The 23,898-nt window shown below is 40.8% G+C and overlaps 1 protein-coding gene across 1 annotated transcript; it reads right to left on the bottom strand.

Annotated features, from left to right (window-relative positions):
• Positions 1-12,014: 12,014 nt before the first annotated feature.
• On the bottom strand, positions 12,015-23,631 carry AGA (aspartylglucosaminidase). The gene is made up of 9 exons (XM_060086068.1): positions 23,389-23,631; positions 21,118-21,271; positions 19,681-19,793; positions 18,655-18,767; positions 17,315-17,429; positions 16,599-16,674; positions 15,651-15,758; positions 14,794-14,927; positions 12,015-13,454 (listed from the first exon to the last, which is right to left on the bottom strand). The coding sequence occupies exons 1-9, from the start codon at positions 23,516-23,518 to the stop codon at positions 13,354-13,356; spliced, it is 1,044 nt and encodes a 347-aa protein (XP_059942051.1). The 5' UTR covers positions 23,519-23,631; the 3' UTR covers positions 12,015-13,353.
• Between the last annotated feature and the right edge of the window lie 267 nt (positions 23,632-23,898).

The raw sequence follows: 23,898 nt of genomic DNA, 5'->3' as shown, positions 1-23,898 counted from the left end.
GAGGCATAATCCTGTATTAATTTATGGGCCGTGGTGTGGCTTACTAGAAATGAAACGGTCTGGTCCCATGAAATCCTAATCACTTTCACAGCCAGCAGGTGCCAGAGTTAAAGCATTTCCAGTGAAGTGAACAAGAACATTTAATAAAACCAGGGCTGGGGACTGGATGCATTTGAGTCAGGAAGAGGGAAGTACTGAACTACTGATCAAAGCTTAGCCGGGGGAGGCAACTCTGTTTGGCTTTAACTCAGTGGGAAAGGCAGCAACTTCAAATCCATGGTCAGTTCAATTCAATTTATGAGACTTACCCCGTTATTTCTGTATTGCATACCAAGCAGAGAGGTTCTGAGCAGGCTTATGAAAAATCTCTCAGGTGAAAGAGATAATATAAAAATTGTCCCCTGTGCAAGTTCTTTCAACTACCCCTGACCCTTTGAGCCCTTCTCCCAAAGCAGATCAGAATCTCAAAAGAAGGAAGGGGACTCCCAGCAAGACATCTGTGTTTGGAGTGGACAGCTCTGGTCCCGTTGCCTGCAGAAAATTTCTCTCTGGTGCAGGATGAGTGGTGGGAAAGCCCTTCCTATTAACTGCTGACCGGGAGTTGCCTAAATGAAAGCAGGTTTTGGGAAAACACAACTCTGCATGTGCTGGGATTCATGAATTTCCTGAATATACAAATGGCTGTGAATGATTTTTCTAAAATCTAAGAACAGTGGACATAAGGACATCTTGAAATGCATTGCAAATCCAAAATAAGGTATATTAAGGCTTAAAGACTAATATAATTTAGTTCTGATGATCAATTATGCCGATCCGAAACAACTTCTCAAAGCTGGCAAAAATTTTACATGTCTCCTAAAAGCAGAGGGATGTTATACCCAATAGAATGTAAGCCAAAAGTAATAATCAAAAATTTGCTGATGTAGTATTAGGTTTGTAATGCCTGCTATGAAGACCTTGGCAGGAAATGTATCTTCTTAATGATGTTTAACTTATAGTATCAGTAAAATCAGCTTGTTTTCCCTGAGTTCAACTTATGGTATCAGACAGAATATTGCACATGTTTTCATTTTTAGTTTAATCTTGGCTTTGAATGCTAATTTTATTTATTTATTTTACATTTTTTTCATATTCTTTTCCATTATAGTTTATCATAGGATATTGAATATAGTTCCCTGTGCTCTGCAATAGGACCTTATTGTTTATCCCTTCTTTATATAATAGTTTGCATCTGCTAATCCCAACCTCCCAGTCCATCCCTCTCCCTCCCACCACACCCCATCCAGGCAACCACAAGTCTGTTCTCTATGTCTATGAGTCTGTTTCTCTTTTGTAGATACGTTCATTTGTGTCATATTTTAGATTCCACATATAAGTGATATCATATGGTATTTGTTTTTCTCTTTCTGACTTACTTCACTTAGTATGATAATCTCTAGGTGCATCCATGTTGCTGCAAGTGGCATTATTTTGTTCTTTTTTATGGCTGAGTAGTGTTCCATTGTATATATGTACCACATCTTCTTTATCTATTCATCTGTCAACGGACATTTAGGTTGTTTCCATGTTTTGGCCATTGTGACCATGCTTCTATGAACATAGGGGTGCATGTATCTTTTTAAACTATAGTTTTGTCCAGGTATATTCCCAGGAGTGGGATTGCTGGATCATATGGTAATTCTATTTTTAGTTTTCTGAGGAACCTCCATACTGTTTTCCACAGTGGCTGCACCAACTTACATGCTCCACACTCTCTCCAGCGTTTGTTATTTTAGACATGTTAATGACGGCCATTCTGACCGGCGTGAGGTGGTACCTCACTGTAGTTTTGATTTGCATTTCTCTAATGATTAGTGATCCAGTTTTATTTTTAAATGATTTTAAAAGTGATGTAAAATAGCTCAGTTAATGCATAAGTATGATAGCATAGAAAATTTAGAATTAAACATACTAACATTGACTGTAGCACCACTTCTAAGTTTAATACAGTATTTATTTATTTAATTTACTTATTATGTTTTGTTTTCGTTTTCTGGCCATGCCTTGCGGCATGCGAGATCTTAGTTCCCTCACCCAGGCTCGAACCTGGGCCCCCTGAAGTGGAAGCACAGAGTCTTAACCACTGGACCGCCAGGGAAGTTCCAAATACAGTATTTAGAAATACGTTTAATTACAAATGTAGTAATAGTCATCTTAGTTATTGGGGCTCTCCAAAGGTGTACACAGAAAAGCCTAGGAGACATTTGTGCATGTTTTGATATGAATAGGGAAAAGATTGGGAAGATGTTTCACAAGTTTCAGGTAAGAAGGGAAGGAAGAAGGTGAGGGAAGATTTTGAACTGGGTCAATACATAGTCAAGCATGAATTCTCTGGGGTAGACAATAACCTAATAGGGGAAAAAAAAGGAAATGGTGTCCATGTGGCAGGTGGATGTGTGTGTGTGTTTATGTTTATTCCTTCACACTGGATAATGACATTGCTGTCTAGATTTGTAAGATGACAGAAGAAACCCTTCAGAGGCTTTTGCATTTCATACCATGAAAAGAACAGCTACAAGAATATTTTATAAGCAAAGGCCTACAATCCCCTTCCTTCTTTCAGTTTTGTCGGAATCATAGCACAAACTATCCAGTTTTAAAAAGCAAAGCTGTTCAAGAATATGACTGCTAATGGAGCACTTGAAAGCCCTCCTTGTTTTGACAAGCCAGGTTCAAATAGAATTTGTGGGCAAAGAGCACGGTTTGTTTTTATCTGCATCCAGACAACTTATCCCAGGCAAAGTTTTGTGCATGATTTTTTTAAAAAGAAATACTGTCCAGAGTTTTGACAGTGTTCTCGGCTGATAATCCTTAACCAATTAAAGAGGACCCACCAGAGACCTTGCTCATAAAAGATTTACAGAAAAGTCACAGTGTAGTTGAATTCAAAATGAAGAGTGTAAAGGTAAGTGAGCATTCTGAATAATAACCTATTCAGTAAAAGACAAAACATATCACCTCAGAATACAATGGAACAGCATTTATAAAGATAACTTGGGAGACATTTCACTCCCCTAACAACTCTTTAGAATAAACAGATTTCTTCAGGGTTACTTTGAAAGACTAAAAACTCTTAATAGGTAAACAGTCGCCCTGCTTTGAGACAACACTCCAGGGATATGCACATCTTGCCCCCAAGCAACAGCATCACCTTGATAATCTGAAAAACAGAAATGTTAGCTTGATTGTTTCTAGCTGAACTGACACTAGGAGAGGAAGATGCCAGTTTGATTATTTCTAAGGGATATTGCATATCAAAGCCTGGATTAATTCCATTTGCTGCCACTGATAGCTATTAGTTCTTAGTATATGATCTTACTTTTGTAAGATTTGATCATTTATGTTTATTTTCTTAAGTTGGGGGCAATGGCAGTAGAAGTGAGGTCTATGACAGGAATTGAGATCCGTAGAATCACAGAATATTGGTTCTGCAGGAGAGAGGAGGCCAGGGAGGGGAATTAAAAGATACTCATTCCTGTTGTATGCCAGGCACTGTGGTACGTGCTTCACAATTTATAAACAGTACATATATTAAGAGACCCAATACGACAGATGTGAAAAAGGCTCAGACAAGTCAAGCAATTTCTCCAATGGCACATAGATAATGTGGTGGCAGAAAACAATTCCAGTTTAGGGCTACCAAATGCCAGCGTGTGTCCTTTCTGATTCACCAGGCTGGCTCCTCTGGAAGGAGCCTTGGCGCCCTCTGGCTCGGTGCTGCTAAATCCCAAAGTCATATGTGTCAGTGAGGGTCTTGTGAAAATGCGGATTCTGCATTAGTAGGTCTGGGGTGGGGCCTGAGAACCTGCATTTTTAATTAGCTCCAAGATCCTGCTGATGGTGTTGGTTTGGGGACTAAAAGTAGCCAGTCTCCAGTTTACCCTCTTGGGTTCTGTTGTGGAAACCCATGGTTCAGAGGTGAAGACCCTAAGAACCCAGGGCTGAGTGTGAGCCAGGGTCAATACCCAAGGGTGAGTTTGGGAGGAAGCCACCTCCTGTTCTCCAGCAGCCCCCAAAGGAGACCCACATAAAAACAAAAATGCATGTGCTCGCTATGCAAACTCAGTTACAAGAAGGGCTTGAGCCTCTGTTCTCCACTGGATTCCTGTCCCTCCTTCTAAGTGGGGTTCCAGAGTCACCTCTGCTAGGAACTTGTGTCCTGACTCCAGCTGATGCTCTTTCCAGTGTAGCTCAGGTGTAGCCTCTCAAAGTTGCCAACTAAAGAATGTTGCTCACCATCGGGCTCTACAAGGACTGAGTCATTCACCACTGCAGCTGCTGGTCTTTAACACAACTTGAAAGGAGTTCAGGGCGGAGGTCAGGAATGAGGCCCTCTGTGCTCTGGGAAAACTGGTAGATCAGGCCTTCAGAAAGTTAGATATTTCTAGGAGAAATATTTTACAAACCTGGATTCTTCCCATGCTTAGAAAAGCACTAAAACCATTAACTAAGATATTCGTTCCTCGTGACCAGCATTAGCCTTCCACCAAGATGAGTGCTGGGTTGCATGCACTGCCTTTACCAAAATCACATATATACTGGCTCCCCGCTTCGGAGCTGAGAGGCTGTCTCCTGGGCTATCGGCCTCAGTAAGACAGTGAATAAACACACAGCCTTCACGTAGTACATTTTTTAGGTTTTTTTTAAGTCGACAAAGGGTAACGTACAAACAAGTCATGGAAGAAGCCGTTACAATTCTTCTAATTCATCTGATCCTTAACAGGGATCAGAAACTCAAACGTCTGTGGCTGGGCAAGTAGTGGAAAGGTCTCCGCAGGCCTGGCAGGGTGCTAACAAACGTGAACATGTGTGTGCATCCCAAGAAGGCAGCCCAAACACAGCTCCCAGGGAGGACGAGGAAGGAGGCAGGACTCGGGGGATGCAGAATCTGCAAAGGCCTCAACCAACCTTACGGAGACCTCTGAAGCTGGGACCGCCCTGGCAGAGTTGGTTGGTCTCCAAGCCAAACAAGTGGAGATTCGAATTAATTCAGAAAGGCTAGTTAGGCCTAAACTCTGCTACAGCCAGTTAGGATCTCACTGCACAGCCCTGTGTGAATCTTCTTTCAGTGACTTTTCTCTGAGAACACTGAGGATCCTCCAGGGGAGGCACATGGGCGGGGCAGGGGTGGGGCATCTCCATGCAGTTGTAGATGATCAGATAACTATGCGTTTCTGCCTTTCCTGCTTTTTATAGCCGTGATATCAGGGACTTCCTTTCCCTCCATCTTATACATCGGCCATAGAAACTCTAGTTGACTTGTGTAATCTGGCTTCAAAATGCTCCCCTGAACAGGGGATTATCTTGTTGGCAATAGCCTGCTAGAGAATCTTATTGAATGATATCAGCTAGTGGTTCTTTTCCCATACCAACATCTGGTTGAATGAGGCAACTGGATAAGCTACATCCACTGAAATGTTTTTATAAAATGAACCAAATCTAGGGGAAGAGGTAGGTATTATCATGCTTTTTGCATATTACTTTAACTGTCAAGGGTATCAGATAATTCAAACAAATTGTCTTACAAGATACATATATTTTAAAAATATTACCCTATGTATAATAAAGCTTATTAAATGCCCTTAGGCTTGACATTAGCCACAGCTCAAAATATGGGATTGGTCCTCTGCACCTCAGAATATCAGAATCATGGATTTGGTGCATTTATCCCCCATATCTGAAATTTTGTGTACAAGTTAAATTTTTAGAAGCCTAGTGTTAGGGACTGAATATTTGTCTCCCCCATATTTCCAAATTCACCTGTTGAGATCCAGTTCCCAATGTGGCAGTATTAGGAGGTAGGACCTCTGGAAGGTGATCAGGGTTGGATGAGGTCGTAAAGGTGGAGCCCTTCTAAGAGTGAGACGCCCTGACAAGAGTTGTCTGTCTGCCAGGGGAGGACACGACAAGGGGACATCCATCTGCAAACCAGGAAGAGGCCCTCACCAGGTATGTGACCTGCCAGCATCCTCACCTTGGTCTTCCGGCCTCCAGAACTGTGAGAAATAAATGCTTGTCGTTTAGGCCACCCAGCCTAGGGTTTTTCATTCTAGCAGCCCAAACTAAGACACCTAGTAATTTACAAAGGACATGGAGTGTTGGACAAAACATATTTCGTTAAAGCATACAGATACTTGAGATTATCATTTACACGTGATCTAGTTTCTTTAGAATTACATGAATGTATTTGAGGTTATTGAGCATGATGTCTGATCTAGGATTTGAGAACCTTACAGACTGCTCTTGCTGAAGAAGGAAAAAACATTAAAGAGCAGCTTCTTGAAGAATAGTATTAACTGTAGTGGTTACACCCTTGTTTGGATAAACCTGATTGACAGAGGCAGAGACAAGTGACATATTCTTGACACTAACTAGTTATGTGGCCTTCTCTCTAAGTTATGAGTCACCTCTCTCTCAGTCTCAGCTTGCTCAGCTACAAAATACAAAGTTAGACTCAGGGCTCTCAAATGTGGATTTCACTTATGAAACTCAGATCCTATGAACCATGTTTTATATAAATAAAGTGAGTTTTCACAAGCTTTGATGTATTATATATATATATATATATATATAAATTTTTAAAAATTCTAGAAGAGAAAGGCTTATCATGGAAGCATCAGTGACCTTCTTACCTCCCCTCTCCTCTCCTCATAAGAAATCGCTCAGTGATCTCTCCTCTTGATAAACTCCATATCATTAAGGGGGCATGATGCTTCTGCTTCTGCTCTGATTAATCAAGTATAGATGATAAAGATTTTACTTATGCCTCTCACTGTAGTTAAATCACTATAGTGATATATTTTGTTTCTTGCTTACCTGTAAACATCTATACCTTTGTTTCTCATTTCATTTCCTGATTTTCCACTTTGTAAGATGAAAATATTACAAAATATCACAGCTATCTCCCTCTCCTTTATGTGATCTTCCTTCCCGTTTCCGCCTCCCTTCTTCTATCATTTATATTTAAATTTTACTGTCTACAAGTATACAGTTACAGTCTGGTCTTTAACCAGATTAAGTTTTGTGTTGGATTCCAGTACTTGAAGTGATGATTGCAACCTTAACACTAGTTTCTCTAGCTCTGCCCACAAGTTCATTCAAGGTGTGGGGTGTGTGTGTGTGTGTGCGTGCGTGCGTGCGTGTGTGTGTATGTGTGTGTGTGTGTTGTGGAAGAGCTAAAGCTTAAGCCATGATTCTAATAGTTGAAAAGCATTAACAGTGCTTACCTTGTTCTCTTGATATAGTGATGTGGGGATTCAGTGAAATAGGAAGCAGACGTGCTGCTGAAGGCATTTGGGCAGTGATTCTGCTTTTTACCACATTCAGAGATGTGGCATTTCTTCCTAAATGGTAATATAAATCCTGAATATGAAAGGGCTTCAGCAGAGAACAAAATTAAGCTTCTCGCATCAGACACAATCTTATTTTGTGTGGAGAGTGCCACTGGCAGCTGCCTGCCCGTTAGGGATGAAAGGAAGTGGCATCAGTCACCCACTTGAGCTCAACTTCTAGATCCTTGACAAAATCAGTCGAGAACTTGGAGGGCACAAAGTGTATGGTCTCTTTTTTCACCTACCCATAGCCTATCTGAAGGCTCCAATTATTATAACCCATAGAGCCAGGAAATATTCTCTATGTATTATGATTCTCCCAGGTATTTTTTCTCCTGAAGTTTTTCTTTCTCTTAATTTCCTGCCTTCCTCCCTCCCTCTCTCCCTCCCTCTCTCCCTCTCTCTCTCCCTCTCTCCCTCTCTCCCTCTCTCTCTCTCTCTCTTCCACACCCTTCCTTTCTTCTCCACCTGCTTCTCTCTCTCTCTCTTCTTTCACTTTCTCCTCCTTCTCTCCCCTCCACCTCTCTTGCTTTTTATCTTTTTCTAATCAACTTTATTCTAGCCTCATAGTTTTTTCAAATGCAGTCAGCATGCCAGGCCTGCTGTACAACTACCATCACTAAGCTCTCAAACTGGGAGCCGTTGTTTCCTTGGACCCACATCTCCCTCCCAAATGTTATGCTCACTGTGTTGGAGAATATCCTGAAGTAACTTCGTAAGACAGGATGGGCGGAAAGTAAACTTTCTGAATTTTACATGTTTTAGAGATCTTTATTTTAGCCCTTACTCTTGCTTGATAATTGTTTAATGTTGATCGTTTTAATTTTTCCTGAAAAAAAAAAAAAAGGAAGGTGTTGGTTGCTTCATCATTTTCCAGCATCCGGTGTTTTGTAGATGAAAGGTCTGGCACTAGTCTGATTTTCATTCCCTGTATGTCAACATGTTCCTTCTATTTGGGAGCTTTTAGAAACTTATCCAACAGTTTAGAAATTTCACAATGTCTGAACATGTGTCTTTTTTATTTATCTCTGAAGCAAAATCAGTGAACACTTTAAACTGTGGGAAATGTATCTTATTATTGAGAAATTCATTTGCCCTATTTTTTTTTTGATCTTCTTTTTTGTTGAAGATTTTCTTTCCTCTACCTTGCTCCTTTTTCATACTATCCTGTTCTTGTTTGAAGGATATTATATTTTAAAATCTCACTGAAAATACTTCTTGCACTTTCTCTTTTACCATTGTCTTGTGTCCCCAGGTTATTTCTCTTTCCTCCTGCTTCATTCTGGGATGTATGATTCCTCCTACATTAAGAAAATGCCTTTCATTTTGTAGACTTTTTTCAACTATCCAGCAATCCTAGATTACCATCTAATATTTAAGAATAAGGCAACTGTCAGAAAGTCCACTCTGTGCTCTGTGAACATGGGCAGGGCTTGGCAATTGGCAGTCCTTATTTTAGGATGAACTAGCTAGGAGCTGACAGTCTTAATCGCTGCATCCAGAGTGCCTTGTTTGGGAAAAGAACTCTTTGAGCTAGCTTCCCTAGCTCCTTCTCCAAGTTTATCCAAAGTGTGCAACCTCTGTGTGTGTGTGCGTGTGGCAGAGAGTAGGGGGGATTCCTATATATATTTTCTTGTTTTTAACTCTATATTTCACTAGTTTACTGTATTATTACTGACATCTGAACTCTTAATCTTCCCAGAGTTGCATGAGCAGATCTTCTTCACCAGTTCTCGGTATAACTTCCTTCACTCTTTTTTGACATTTTTCTTCCATCTTCTGAATTTTCTGGAAGTCTTTCACTGATCCCCTTGCATTCCCTTTGATATTGTGGACTTATTTTATCTTTCTTTTTCTTCTTTTTAAACGTAATTTTAGAGCAGTAGAGGGAGAGGAAATAAGCACGTGTTTATCATCTTGACTTGTATTATTATACGTTAGGAAGGTTGTGAGAAGCCATTCTTTGAGTAACAGACAATGATTAAGAAATAAATTAATCACCCACAAGCAACATTTCACACATAACTAAGTAGGCTCAGGAACACATTTCACTGATGCTCTTCCTGCCTTGGGTTTTTTCCTTGCAGGGAAGATGCAGTGGGAAAAGGAAGGTGAGTGTGTAGGTGTATATAAATGCCACCTTTTTGGTCCCAGGCAGAGAATAATGGTCACAAGTAACTGCATATTCACGCGTGGTTTTCCAGTAGCAGTGCTGAGTGAATGCAGTGTCAGAGGCCAAGGGGCTCGATACGATGCAAATGGTGGCCAGTAAGATAAGTGATGTATCAGGTACAGTTGCTCAAAATATTATTTAAAGTCTGATTTCTTGCTTCAGGCTAGATAGCAGCAATGATATTAGCCACCATTTACTGAGCACCTTCTGTGTGGGACCCTTTTCTAAATACTTTAGGCAGATCTCCACAACAATCTGGTAAAGTAGGTACTGGTATGATCCACATTCCCATTTTATAGAAGAGAAAACTCAGGCACAAAGAAGACGAGTTAATTGCTCAAGGGCATACAGCTAATAAGTGATGGAGCCAGGATGGGAATTAAGTTCCAGAGTTCCTCTAAGACAGTGTGTATGCATATGTGTGTGTGTGTGTGTGTGTGTGTGTGTGTGTGAGTGTGAGTGATATATATGCTATAGCATCTCAAAACACTTTTGGCCAATGGTATGCTGGTAAACTGTCTTTCTAGGGGGAAAACAAGCCCTAATTAGTAATATATGCTGACATATGTGGTATAAATACTCCCAACATGGCTGATTTCAGGACATTAACAATTTAACCATTGGCTCCCTGGTTAAAGGGTCTCCAATACAACACTGCTTTAGCATCATAAGAACTCAACTGAGTGAGCTTGGATTACTTTTATTCTTAACTCTTTGGTTTAATTTTCAATCAGCCTTTATGGCCATAAACAGAACAAGAGAGGAAGACAAATGACATTGGTTTTATTTAGGAATGGAAAGAAGTGTTTTGATATTTATGGTGTTTAAGGCTTTTGCACAAGTTAGAAAGAAATAGAGACAGATTGCTGGCAATTGGTAGGGACTTTGTTTTCCCACAGCTACTCTAATACCTGATTTTCTCATATTATTATACGTCACCATCCACATTCTAGAAACCAAATTTTATTTTATTTTATTTTTATTTTTTTATTTTTTATTTTTTTTATATTTTTTTATTTTTTATTTTTTGCTTTATAACAAATTTAATCAGTTACACATATACATATGTTCCCATATCCCCTCCCTTTTGCGTCTCCCTCCCACCCTCCCTATTCCACCCCTCCAGGCGGTCACAAAGCACCGAGCTGATCTCCCTGTGCTATGCGGCTGCTTCCCACTAGCTATCTACCTTACGTAGAAACCAAATTTTAATTAAAGAGAATACGTGAGCAACCACATCTAATGCACAGCATAGAAAGGTCACAGGTTTAAATCAGTTGACCAATTCTTTAGTACACTGTCCCTGCATTAGAACTATATGACTTCCTGTCCCTTTAACTCAGAAGCAAATAGGTTGATGATGGCAGCTTTAACTTTCCCCATTATATCCATCTTGAATGTGGCAATGACTTTATCCTTCAAATGGCTATGCTTTTCCAAATACTGAAATATGGCACCTCTTTACTGGCTGACCCTGGGTTGTATATGAAAAGACTCATCATATAGCACATATGGGGCACAAACAATTCGAAGATGAACAATTTTTGTAGACCTTGTTATCTCATCTTTTTAACTTCCTAAGACAGGGTTTGAGTATATATTGAGTAACACATAAATAGCATAATACTCAAGAAAACAAGCAAAACAATTAAATATGCCTTTTTAGAAGCTTTTTTAAAGGTCTAGGAATCTTTTTGAATAAACGACCAGTAAAGTGAGATAAATAGGTCTTAATCTATTTTCATAATTAGCATCCAATTAAGATACATATTTATGTCATCAGTTTTTTTTTTTTTTTTTTTTTTTTGCAGTATGCGGGCCTCTCACTGTTGTGGCTTCTCCCGTTGCGGAGCACAGGCTCCGGACGCGCAGGCCCAGCGGCCATGGCTCACGGGCCCAGCCGCTCCGTGGCATATGGGATCCTCCCAGACCAGGGCACGAACCCGTATCCCCTGCATCGGCAGGCGGACTCTCAACCACTGCGCCACCAGGGAGGCCCATCAGTTTTTAATTCAAATGAAGTTAATTAAACTATTAAGATACTGAGTTCAATTATGTTCTTAGCTCCAAATTCAAATACCAAGCATCAGATGTAATAACACTTTAAAAAGAAGTTCAACAATTAAAAATTATGGGCTTTAAAAGTATATTATAGTCTATGTATGATATCTCAATTAAAAAGGCATTATGCTTATTATTTGCGTTTTGAAACCAAAAGGAATCATCTGAGTGCTGGTAATGGAAACAGACCCTTTTTTTATGTGTATATAGGGTACATATATATGTCTAACAACTTCGGGTCAGAATTCTATAAATCAGGATCAGCTAAACTTCTGATTTGCTGGGGAGTGACAGGCCATGAAGACTTTCAAATTCATTTTCCTGGTGGTACATGGCTGCCTAACATATCAATGATGGCAAACACACAAAACAGGCATTTCATCTTGATATAAATATATTCCAAGTTTAAATCTGGCTTCTTTTCCCTTGTTCCCAGGCCCCGTATCAGATGTTAGCACGTCGATGTACCTTGGGGGAACCCACAAGAGTCAGATTTTCCCTTCTGCTCTGTGAGTGTGAGGCTGCGGGACTGTTTCCAGGCTGCCATCAGCAGCTGCTGAGTCCAGCTTTCCAGTTTCCATCTGCGAAGACTCTGATTGGGTGGGACAGAGCAGAGGGCATTTGTGAAGAGGCTCCCCAGACAGTGACGACACAGGACAGGGTCTGAGAACAGGCGACCTGAGGGCATTCTCAAAACCACAGCTTTCTAGCCCTAACTTACAAAGGACATTAAATCTTAAGATGAGTGTAGGAAAAAACGGAGCAGATAGACTAAAGGTGGGGGACAATATTGTACATACAGTTTTATTAATGACTCCTGAGGTAAAAGGAAGGTAACGAAGGCAAAGATGATACTGAGAAAGCGCACTTACAGTCCTGTCTAGTTGTCCGCAGACGGCTGACCGAGCGCTCAGAGAAAACAAGGCAGACGAGAGTGACTGACTCACTGCTAATTCAAACCACCAACATCTGCACAAGAGATTGGTAAAACCACAGTACAGATCAAGTTCCCTAAATCATTTTCGGAAGAAATTATCAATACTAAATATTTGTAGCTAAAAGGTAGAGATGTTTTTTGGTGGCTAAAAACCTTCACACGTTGAGAGCACCATCAGAGGAAAAAGCCCAAGAAAATCAACACAGTTGCTCGTCAGAAGACGGCCCACATTTTCTAATACGTGCTAAACAAAACGCACCTTTATGATTAACAGCATTCTTTCCTCTTCAAGCTAGAAGAGAGCATTATGTACAACTGATAATCAGTGGTAAGAGACATATTACTCTAAGGTACTGAGATTCAATCAGGACTTATCATGCTGTGATTCACTGTTACCTTTTTCTTTGGGTCTAAAATCCTTGGCTACTGTAATTATTTTAAGTATCCAAATATAGATTATTTCTTGTGGCTTTACTATATCACTTTACTATATCATTTATTTATGGAAATAAATCTCCAAAGTAGCAATTTCTTGAAACACTGAGCAGAAATCCAAATATCACTCAAAATTTAAACATATACAAAATTCATACACACAGATATTTTCAGGGGATATACAAAGCTTAAATAAAAACAGATAATAAAAATTTTTCAGATATAGAAAGTGAAAATGCCCTTTTAGCATAAAATTTTTGTGCTTATTTTACACAAAGAATTTTAGAATACATGAGGCACATTATACGATGACAGTGAGTAGCCTTTTCAGCCTGTTTCTTTCTTCTTTAAATATAGATGCGGACAGAAAAGATGGATTAGATGCAGTCTACTTTTTCCTCAGTTGGCTCACTTTTTAGAGGATTGTAAACCATGAAATGAAACTGAGTAAATGTTGAAAGTTTATTGCAGGCAGCACCTGGGGCCAAGAAGAGAAAAAGTTGTTTGATTAAATATAGAATGCACATGTAATTTACAACCAATACAGACACTGCTTCCCCACCTGGACACTGGCTGTTGTGTACCTGCTGTCCAGCCAGGCCACACGGAAGTGGGCTGTGTGTCCACCTTAGTGCAGATTAGCTGACAGTCCATGAGGGGAAAGAAAGGCAGTGGGAAAGCCATCTCTTTGAACCTCAGAATATAGGCTGATATTTTGCTCCTATACATATGCGGTCATTGCTACTGTTATTTTAATGTTTTCATATCCCTTCATCCATCCATAATCCTCCCCTCCCCAGGCACCCTGCTCTTCTATGCTTCTACATGGGTAGAAAGTGAGCCTTGTTTTGTCAAGATGCTCTGTCAGACAACAGTGATTTCTTCACCTGCTCAGACACCTGGAGGGAGCCCTTCTAATGCCATTACTTTAAATATAAGGGGCTGGTCAATTTTAAATTCATCTACAATTATATAATTATCAATTTTACATCCTGTTAAATCTAACTTTGAGCCTTCTAAGGTTTATTTCCTAAGAGGGAATCAATGAAACTGATTTATTTTAGACACAAAGCCTCCCCACCCATAACTTATATTGACTTTTGTATTTTAGTACTTAAAAAAGAGTAAGGAGTTCCTCAGACAAGTTTTTCGGATACCAAACTGTGGGAAGTAAAAGATCAAAGCACAGTAATAAGCAGTCTAACCTAATAAGTTGTATTGATCAGTAGGCTGTGTATCTTCCCCATCTGAAATCTCACTAATGAGGAGTAGCAGTGGTTGATCTTGAAATGCTTTGAAACTCTGATAGGCTCATATGGAAAGTAAATGAAGCAAAGGACATGCCTCAAATACAGTGCAAAAATAATTCTGCTAACGCCTTTAGTTTACTAATTAGTAATACATTTTGTACCTGGGAGCCCTGAGATCTAAATGACTGAGACCTTTAAATAATGAACAGAGAAGTGGGGAAGATCATTTATCCCTACCTACTTCTAATGAATAAAAACATTTGACTACATTAGCCCATCTCAGCACATACTTGAGCCGAAGCTAAACTTTCCTTAGGACAGATGTCAACGGTAAGATCGAAAAGCCAAAGACTGGATCCTAACCACTGCCAGTCAACAGAGGAGAGTTTCAGGTATACTTTTAACACTTTGGGGGTCCTGACACAACAGTTAACATTTACCCATTGCCTACGCAATACAGTCCCTGTTTCTACTGCAGAGGATTAAAACACCCAACAACATCTTAAAGTCTGTGTCCTCATCAACATCTGCAGGTTCATATAAACATGAATTTCAGATAAAACTTACCATAACTTCCAGTCACGTTAGCACATACCACAGCCCCAAAGAAGTTGGGAAAATACTTCTGGATTCTTAAAATCACTTTTTGGCATGCTGTGGTTGGATCTTTTCCTCTTCTCATATATTCTACAGCTTGGTAGCTGATTTAAACAGAGGCAAAACTTTAGTATCACAGAATAAACTAACTCCATATTTGGTTACTTGAGGTTAGACATCTAAAACCATCAAAACGGTCACATTTGACAAAATACAGTGCATGTAAGTGAAGAGAGGTCTGTAACTCCTGTGAAAGTATCAACAGGAAAGGAAGTAAACCTTGATACCGGGTCTACCTTTTCAACTAATCCACCCACTCATTTCAGATTAAGGACTTTTATTTTTGGCTTCAGCTGAATAACTGTTCCTTAGTAAAAACAGCCTGAAGTCATATAAAGTATAGAGGTTATATTTAAGTAAGAAATGGGGCTACAATCAATGGGGGAAAATACTAGGCGTGCGCAAAACATCTAGTTGCAAGGATTATCTCAGTAATTAATTGTACACAGCGACTGCATTTTCTACTTTTATCATCAATTATCATGGTTCCTTTACTCAGTGGCCTTACGTAAATTATTTAAATAGATCCTAAGTATTCTCATCTGTGAAGCAGAGTGAGCAGTATTATTCTGTTTCAGAGGACTATGATTACTTCATTTGAATGATTAGGATTGTCAGAATGATGGTGTCAAGAGTTGGTAAGCAGGGTTTCTGAAAAGCTCTCGTACACACAAATTCGGATCACGCGGCACAGACAATTACTTTCTCTCTTGAGGGACAGTATCTCCTTCTAAGATCTCTGAAGTCACAAATGTAGGAGGGCGCACCTTGGGAGGAAGCGCATCAGAATGTCGCCGTCCCCGGTGGCTGCTGCAGCCCCTGCAGTGTCGTCAGCATAGGCCCCAGATCCAGGTATTGGTGAGTCTCCTATTCGACTTTGGGAGGGCACAGCATGGTCATTCAGGACAGGAAGTCAAGTGCAGAAAATTCTTTTAGGAGATGTTTCTACTTAGTCACTGACTATTGTTTCAAGTAAATTCTTCATCAGAATACAGAGAATAGACTTTCCTTAGTTTTTCCACTTAGGTTTTCATAAACCTGCATTCATTACATGAGAATCACACAGCAGCCCATCATACGGGGTGGGATGGCACAGGTTCACGGTGACTGTTCCACCATTGCCATCCTTTATCATCTCATTTCTGGATTATCTCAGCAGGTTCCAACTGGTTTTCCTCACCTACAATCTATTCCTGCTGTCTAGGTCAGGTGCCAACATTTTACTGAAGATTTTCCTTGTAATAAACCTTCCATGCTTTTCTACTACTTTGAAATAAAATCCAGAAACCCTTAAAGACCCCCTGAAATCTGGCTCTGGTCTTCCTCCCCCACACCCGGCAGATGTGCGGTTTTGTTTCTGGCCATTGGGAGCCCTGAACCTGAGCCTGTGCTACTTCGGATCTGCTAGTGCCTTGGCCTGGATGTCCCTGGTCCCTCTCTCAGGGTCAGGGTCAGGGTCAGCTCCCAGCCCCTCTCTACAGGCCCCCCTGATGGCCCCAGCTTAATCTGATCACACCACCATCCCTAAACTCTGCAGCCCTGGCTGAGACACCTTCTCCTTTGCACTTAGCAGCTACTAATTTATTTTCTTTCACAATAATCTTAGCTGTGAGAGTAGGGTTGTGCTTTGCATTTTGCATCCCCCATAGCACCTAGGACATATTGGTTGATATTCAGTACATATTTTCGAGATCTGGTCTTTTAGAAACACTAACCCAGGTATTTTGAATTTTATACCATTTGTAGATGTACCAGCAGCAATATTTCCCATCTTATGGATGACAACCATGCCTAGAAATTAAGAAAAAAATCATTGTAGGTATCAACTCTAAAGTGTACCTCAAATATAACCAAATAATAGAGCAGTTGGTAATATAAATATCCTCTTCCATTATTTTCAGGTAGAAGACAATAGGAATCTTGGGAATATTGAAAATTACACCAGTGGTAAAATCTGTGTTTTTTAATGACCTTGTTTCACAGCATCATTTTGTAGACATCCCATATCCTCACTTCAAATTGCTCACTTTTCAATGCTTTTTCAAAGGTAATGCCAAAGAGAATCACAGCTATAGACTAATGGAAATCTTCAACATTACAGGAAATGACTGGAAAGATCATTTGAATGCAGCAAACATAACATTATTAAAGAACTAAATATCAAACAAAGATTTAAAAATCCCCAAGTAAATAATCATTAGATTTATGTATAAAGTAATTTACCAAAATGTATACAGATGATATGAAAAGAATGTGTGTGTGTGTGTATATGTGTGTGTGTATATGTGTGTGTGTGTGTGTTTTTCTTAATTGCCAGTTAATCAAAATCACCTTCTGGTACATGATTAAGGATAAAGAAGTTAAGAACTACAGGAAGGCAATTAAAATTAGCTGAACTTTAACCATAAAAACGGTATAGAAGGCAAATTACCAATAGTATCATGACCGTAACTATCTCCTGTTTCTTTGTAGGTAGAACCATCTTGCTTTAAGACACTAGGTGGTTTGTAGGGTCCACAGTATTTTGAAGCATCTGGTATAACATTCTGTAAACAAGATTTAAGTTTTATTTTTTAGAAAGGGTGATTTCAGAAACCAGCATGTAGTTATGTACAATCACTAAACATTAGCAAGAAACCAAAAGGACATTGGGTAACTGAAAGATAAGAATTAAAAGCCAAAGGTTAGCTAAGACTTATGTGGACAGATGGATATAATTTTACTAAATACCTAGTCTAGTCTCAGAATTATATAATACGGAAGAGACATTTATATTATCCGGAAAAGATCCCCAGTTTTTCTCTGTATGTGCCAAAAATTCTCAGCACAATGGCAAATATAAATGAAGATTTTTAGATTAGATTTTTTTAGATTTCTCAAAGAAATCAGGTACAGAACATGACTTTTAAATTTTAGAATTTTTTCCCTGACCTAAGAAGAGCTACTCTGAAATTTAAAGCAAAATTTATTTTAAAATCTTCTATTTTTCAAAGCTAGGTACATGTGAACATATCCTAAGCTGTACTCTCAGATTCTTTTATGAATCTTAAAGGCTCAGGAAAATAATCCAAATTCATAAGTTCAGGTTGTGGATATGGATTAGTATTAAAGCAAGAAACCTACAACTCATGTCTTATGCATTTGCGCACCAGGTGCCTCCCATGACCTGGTTTCATGCAGTGGCCTCTTTCAAGTGACTCCCTGGTTACTCAGAGGTAACTAGGATTTGGCGAAGAAACAGGTAAAAGACTAACACGCTCCACAGCAGGATTCTGGATAGGAAAGACAAACCGATTTAGGCTAAAAGTCCCATTGACTTAAAGATAAATTATCTTCCTGGTAACACACTAGACACCTAATAGTATAAATCCTCAAATTAAAAAAGGGCAAGATACTGGGTATACTTCACATAGATAAAATATAAGAAATATTTTAGACTAATGATTTCCAAACTTTCTTAATACATGGAACCTTTTGTTACAAGGAAACACAGCAGAGCAGTTCTGAGGGAGGCAGCCTTTCTCCCACAGCAGAACCTTCACAGCTTGAAACCACTGCCAGGGGCCGGGAGTGCCCCACTCAGGATGTGGATCGGATGCAGCTGGGGAGCTTTCGAGAACATCCTGTGCCCAGAGTTGGCATCAATCGTTGGTTCTGAAGTGCAACCAGGGTGCTGATTAGCACTGTAGGCAACAGGTGGATGACCGAGAGTGGAAGGGATGTCACGTAATATTTTCAAATAATTTACTTTTAAAAATCATGCATACGTACCCTCCAGTAATTTGGCTGGCAATTCCAGGCAAGCCAATCTGAATGAAGAGCACAAGAAGCATTGGTAGATAAATCCTCGTTGATAAACCCCATACTTTCGGCAAACTTGGTGGCTGGAGATGAGGAAGAAAAATGTAAATGAGTTAAGTATTATCTTTTAAACAAAATGTATGCACAGGACGTGCTGTGGGTCAGCTGTCTCGTACGTGGAGCGCAGCCATCCTGGGGGTAAACACAGACGGTCAAGGGAGTATTCACACGTGAAGAGTGTTATGGGCATCAGTTTCTAGATCTCGACTTCCCTACGTCCTTCCTGACCCTGATCTGCTGAGACCCTTGGGGGGATGTGATGACAGCTCTCCTTTCCCACCTTCCCTCCAGAACCTCCCTGCTTCTGACTTCACAAAAGGAAAGGGACACCTCGGAACAACCGCGACTCTAACTGGGGTGCAATGCCCAGAGCGTAAAACAACGTTGAGACACCAAATAAAGGCACCACTGGATTCCATGAAAGACTGACAGCTCCTGTGTTTGTCAGGTAGTTTTCCATTCTGTTTCAACAAAATTGAAGGGTGCCTACTGGAATTGTGAGCTAATACATGGTTAAGAATGATCTTTTTGAATACAGATCACCGTATGGTTTTGGGTATATGCCTTGGGAGGTGTTCAAGGAAGTGCCATTGCCATAGCAAAACTCCATCCGTTCCCATCTTCTGTTATCTTATGCGCCTTGGGTCTTACACCCATAAAAATGTAATACAAGAAGAGAAATAATGCTGAATCCTGTTTCCCTCCAGCAATTACTCATTTATTAATAATAAACTGATTTCTAAAAATCCTATTTTTAAAATGAAGAAAGTACAATTTAGAGGTTAAGTAACTTATCCAAAGTTAAATAGATATTAAGTAAAACATTGAATTTGAACTTAGGTCTGCTTTTATCCACTATTTTATACTGAGTCCTTTTTTCACAGTGAAGACGATAGACACAAGCCTACATAAAAATTGAGTACAGTTAAAATATACCTGACTCTCCTGCTAACAGTGTGTGTGTTGTGTGTTCCAGTACTTTTCGTGCTACACCGATGGCGTTTTTAATTCGTCTAAGATCTCCCACTGCTCCTACGTTCATGGTAGTACTGCAAGAAAAAAGTGCGGTAAGATCTATTAAGGTATTTTTATAGGTTCACAAATTTTTTTAAAATTGCTTTGCTTCAAGCTATAGTGTTTTGTAGGATAAATCCACTGTCTTAACGTAGACGTGACGGCACATCCATGAAGTTCATATAAATTCCCACATTCAGACATTAAGGAACAGAGAATCTATTACCCCTATATCCCCAAAGCACTAAAATTCTCAGTTTCCCATGGCTCGTTTTAAATATGGCTTTTGAAAGGGGTTTTAAGGCTTCAGGTAAGGCAACCCACAGCGTTTGTGGTTGGTGGGTAAATGATGGTTTACCAGGTCAGAGACGTATTTCTGTACCTTGGGGCTCTCCCTGTTCTAAGGAGACTACCTACCTCAATGTGATAGTTTTCTACTATGATTATGATTTTCTTTCTTTTTTTTTTCAAAATAAAAATTTTATTGAGGTATAGTTCATTTACAATGTTGTGTTAGTTTCAGGTGTCCAGCAAAGTAAACCAGTTCTATATATGTATATATTCTTTTTCAGATTCTTTTCCATTATAGGTTATTATAAGATATTGAGTATAGTTTCCTGCGTTATACAGTAGGTCCTTGTTGTTTACCTATTTTATATATAGTAGTATGTAAATGTTAATCCCAACCTCCTAATTTATCCCTCCCATACCTTTCCCCTTTGGTAACCATAAGTTTTTTTCTCTGTCTCTGGGTCTAGTTCTGTTTTGTAAATATGTTCATTTGTATCGTTTTTTTTTAGATTCCACAAATAAGTGATATCATACGATATTTGTCTTTTTCTGTCTGACTTACTTCACTTAGTATGATAATCTCTAGGCCCCTCCATGTTGCTGCAAATGGCATGACTTTCTTTTAATTGAGGGGGAAACGCCTTGTGTTTGGAAAGGCCAAGTATATGCTAGGGGTTTTGACCTGCATCAAAACTTATATACTGCAGGGGCAGGGATAAATTGGGAGATTGGGATTGACATATAACACAGTACTATATCTAAAACAGATCAACAACAAGGACCTACTGTACAGCACAGGGAACTCTACTCAGTACTCTGTAATGACCTACATGGGAAAGAACCTAAAAAAGAGTGAATATATGTATATGTATGTGTATAACAGATTCACTTTGCTGTATACCTGAAACTAACACAACATTGTAAATCAACTATACCCCAATAAAAATTTTTAAAACACACACATATATTTGTCCATCTTGCTCTCAGTAGAAGACTAATCAACTATACATGTAACTCAACCTGCAGCGGAGGTGCAGAGAGCACTAAGGCTTTTCAGGGCGCTCCTACCCGTCCATGATCATGGCATCCAGGGTGGTCTCTCCAGACTCGTCAGGGCTGCCGCCAAAGCCCACGGTGCCGTCACACCTCTCCCGCTCACACGCCGCACAGCCGCTCTCAACCGCGTCCAGCGCAGACCCTCCATATGCTAACGTCCTCCATGCTGGCAATCAAATCCCAAGAGTGCTTGTGTAGACACGCATTTTTTTTTCAATGCCAAAGGCGACAAACCAAAAACGGCTTGAAAACTCCTATTTTTAAATCTGTTTGCACATTTACTCCAAGTTAAACTGAAATTTTCGTCTATCAGGTGCTGCAAAGAAGTCAGTGATATAGACAGAATTATATAACACAACCCTTTACCATGAAGAATTCAGACTTTGGCTATTGATGCAAAGTGAGGGTTTTTTCACTTATTAATAATACCTCTTTCTACTGTGTGTGTGTGTGTGTGTGTGTGTGTGTGTGAGAAAAGAAGTATTCTCTCCTTCAGTTTTAAAAGTTACAATTGAAGCTACTAAAAGGCAAACTGAAAATTCATGAAACCATAGCCCCGTAAATTTCTTCTGCATCATCAGATTATTAAAAATATACCAGCAAGTCTCCATAACAACAAAATAACAGCAAATAATTACAACGTGGGCTTCACGTGGATAATTCATTTAATCTTTCAGGTACTGTACAATTACTATCCTTATTTTATTTATTTATTTATTTATTTATTTATTTTTTGCGGTACGCGGGCCTCTCACTGTTGTGGCCTCTCCCGTTGCGGAGCACAGGCTCCGGACGCGCAGGCTCAGCGGCCATGGCTCACGGGCCCAGCCGCTCCGCGGCATGTGGGATCTTCCCAGACCGGGGCACGAACCCGTGTCCCCTGCATCGGCAGGCGGACTCTCAACCACTGCGCCACCAGGGAAGCCCCTATCCTTATTTTAAAGAGGAAGAAACAGACCCAGACAGGTTATTTGTTCAAGGTCACACAGCTAGTAGACAGCAGCGTCAGGATTCAAAAGTAACCATTTTGGTTCCAGGGGCCATGCTTTGAACACTGAACTATGCTCTCCAGAGCCCCAAACATGGAATGGGGCGGGGGGAAGGTGTTCAACAGTCAATTTCTTTACTAATAAAAATAGAATTCCTTGACGGGTTAATGACACTATTGGTAAATAATAAGCATTACCACTGAAAGGACCGGCTTGGAAGTATATTTAGAGAAGTTTCCCCCTCTGAATTCAGACAACATACACAGAATTGTTCCCAGCCCAGGGCCCTGAACTTTCTTTTCTGTCTCATTATCGCTGGGAATTTGTCTCACAGCCTGTTTCCTCATTTTTTCTCTGAACCATATGCACTGACTATAACATACAAACTTAGCTCCATCAAATTCTAAAGCTAATTCAGCCCCAGAAAATCATATTAGCAGCCTCAAATGGGGGAGAAGGGGTCCGAAACTACTCCTAGGGTAGTATGTCTTAAACTGAATGAACCAAGTACGATAAGAAAATGACAAGGTAATGGTATGTACAGGATGATACCAAAGCACGCAAGCCAGGCACCTGACTCAGACTGGGTTTGAGGACAGTAAACCAGGGAAGTCTTCCTGGAAGAGGTAAAATCTTAGTTTGGTAGTTCTCAGTCCTGACTGCAAATCAACATCACTTAGGCAGCTTTAAAAAAAAAAAAAAGCAAAACAAAAAAACTTTGGTTCCAGCAGTGAAAGGAAAACCTCAGGGGGTAGGGCCCAGGCACGGGTCCTTTTGAGAAGCTCTGAGGATGATCCTAACGTATAATAACCAAGGTTGGAACTCCTTTTCCAGGTGGCAAATACAGCGCGTCAGCATGCAGCAACAAAAGTACACGTAAAGCGAGCATGCTTTGTTGGGGAACTTAGTCGTCGGCGAAGCCTAAGTAGAGGGTACTGGGGAGATGTGACGGGCTCCAAAGGTGAGGTGGAGAGGCAGGAAAGGCCTGGAGGTCACGCAAAAGCCGGCGTAGGAGCCACTGGAGGAAGAGTCTGAGCAGAAAGGCCGTAACTGCTCCGGGTCGGCAGCAGGGTGGAAAATACAGTGACTCGGGACTGCAGAGAGGGAGTCACAAAAAACGCTGAGGACCTAAAATGCAGCAGTGGCGGGGAGGAGGGTCCAGTGCCCGAGGCGCCGCGGCTGCGGGAAAGGCCGCACGGGCGGCTGCGGAAGGCCCGGCTCCCAGCAGCTCGGTGCGGTCAGCGGCGGCCCGCCCCACCCGCGAGCTCTGGCAGCGCAGCCCCCGGCCCCGCACCTGCTACGGCTGCATTCCTGAAAGGCCAAGTGTTGAGGATCAGGGGCAGAGGGCCGGAGCTGCACACCGGGGCCCGGCAGAGCAGCAGCAGCGACAGCACCAGAAGCCAGAGGCTCAGCTTCCGCGCCATGGCCGCGCGCCGTCGCCAAGAAAAACGGCTACGAGGCCAACGGCCGCCCGGGCCCCCGTACCTCCGCGGCTGGGGAACCCGGAACTCGCGGTCCCGGCGCCCCGCCCGCTCCGCCGGCTCCTTTGGGGCGCGGTCCCGGCGCCTCAACTCTCGCGAGATCTGGCCTCCTCCAGTGGACCGCGGGAGGTCTTCGTGCCCCTTGGGCGCCGAGGGTCCGCGCTACCGTCCTTCTCAAGTCTACGCAGATTTTTTTTTTTTTTTTTTACTACTCAACCGAAAGTTATTATGAAATTGCTCGGCCTTGGCTTACACGACCCTGGGAGCTTTCAAGTTTGCTTTTAACGTGTTAGCCTCTTATTAAAAGTTTAAGTCGCTAAGTT

The sequence above is a fragment of the Mesoplodon densirostris genome, chromosome 20 (genome assembly GCF_025265405.1).
Source record: "Mesoplodon densirostris isolate mMesDen1 chromosome 20, mMesDen1 primary haplotype, whole genome shotgun sequence".
Classification (NCBI taxonomy): Eukaryota; Metazoa; Chordata; class Mammalia; order Artiodactyla; family Ziphiidae; genus Mesoplodon; species Mesoplodon densirostris.
This window is presented reverse-complemented; position numbering and strand designations above follow the sequence as displayed.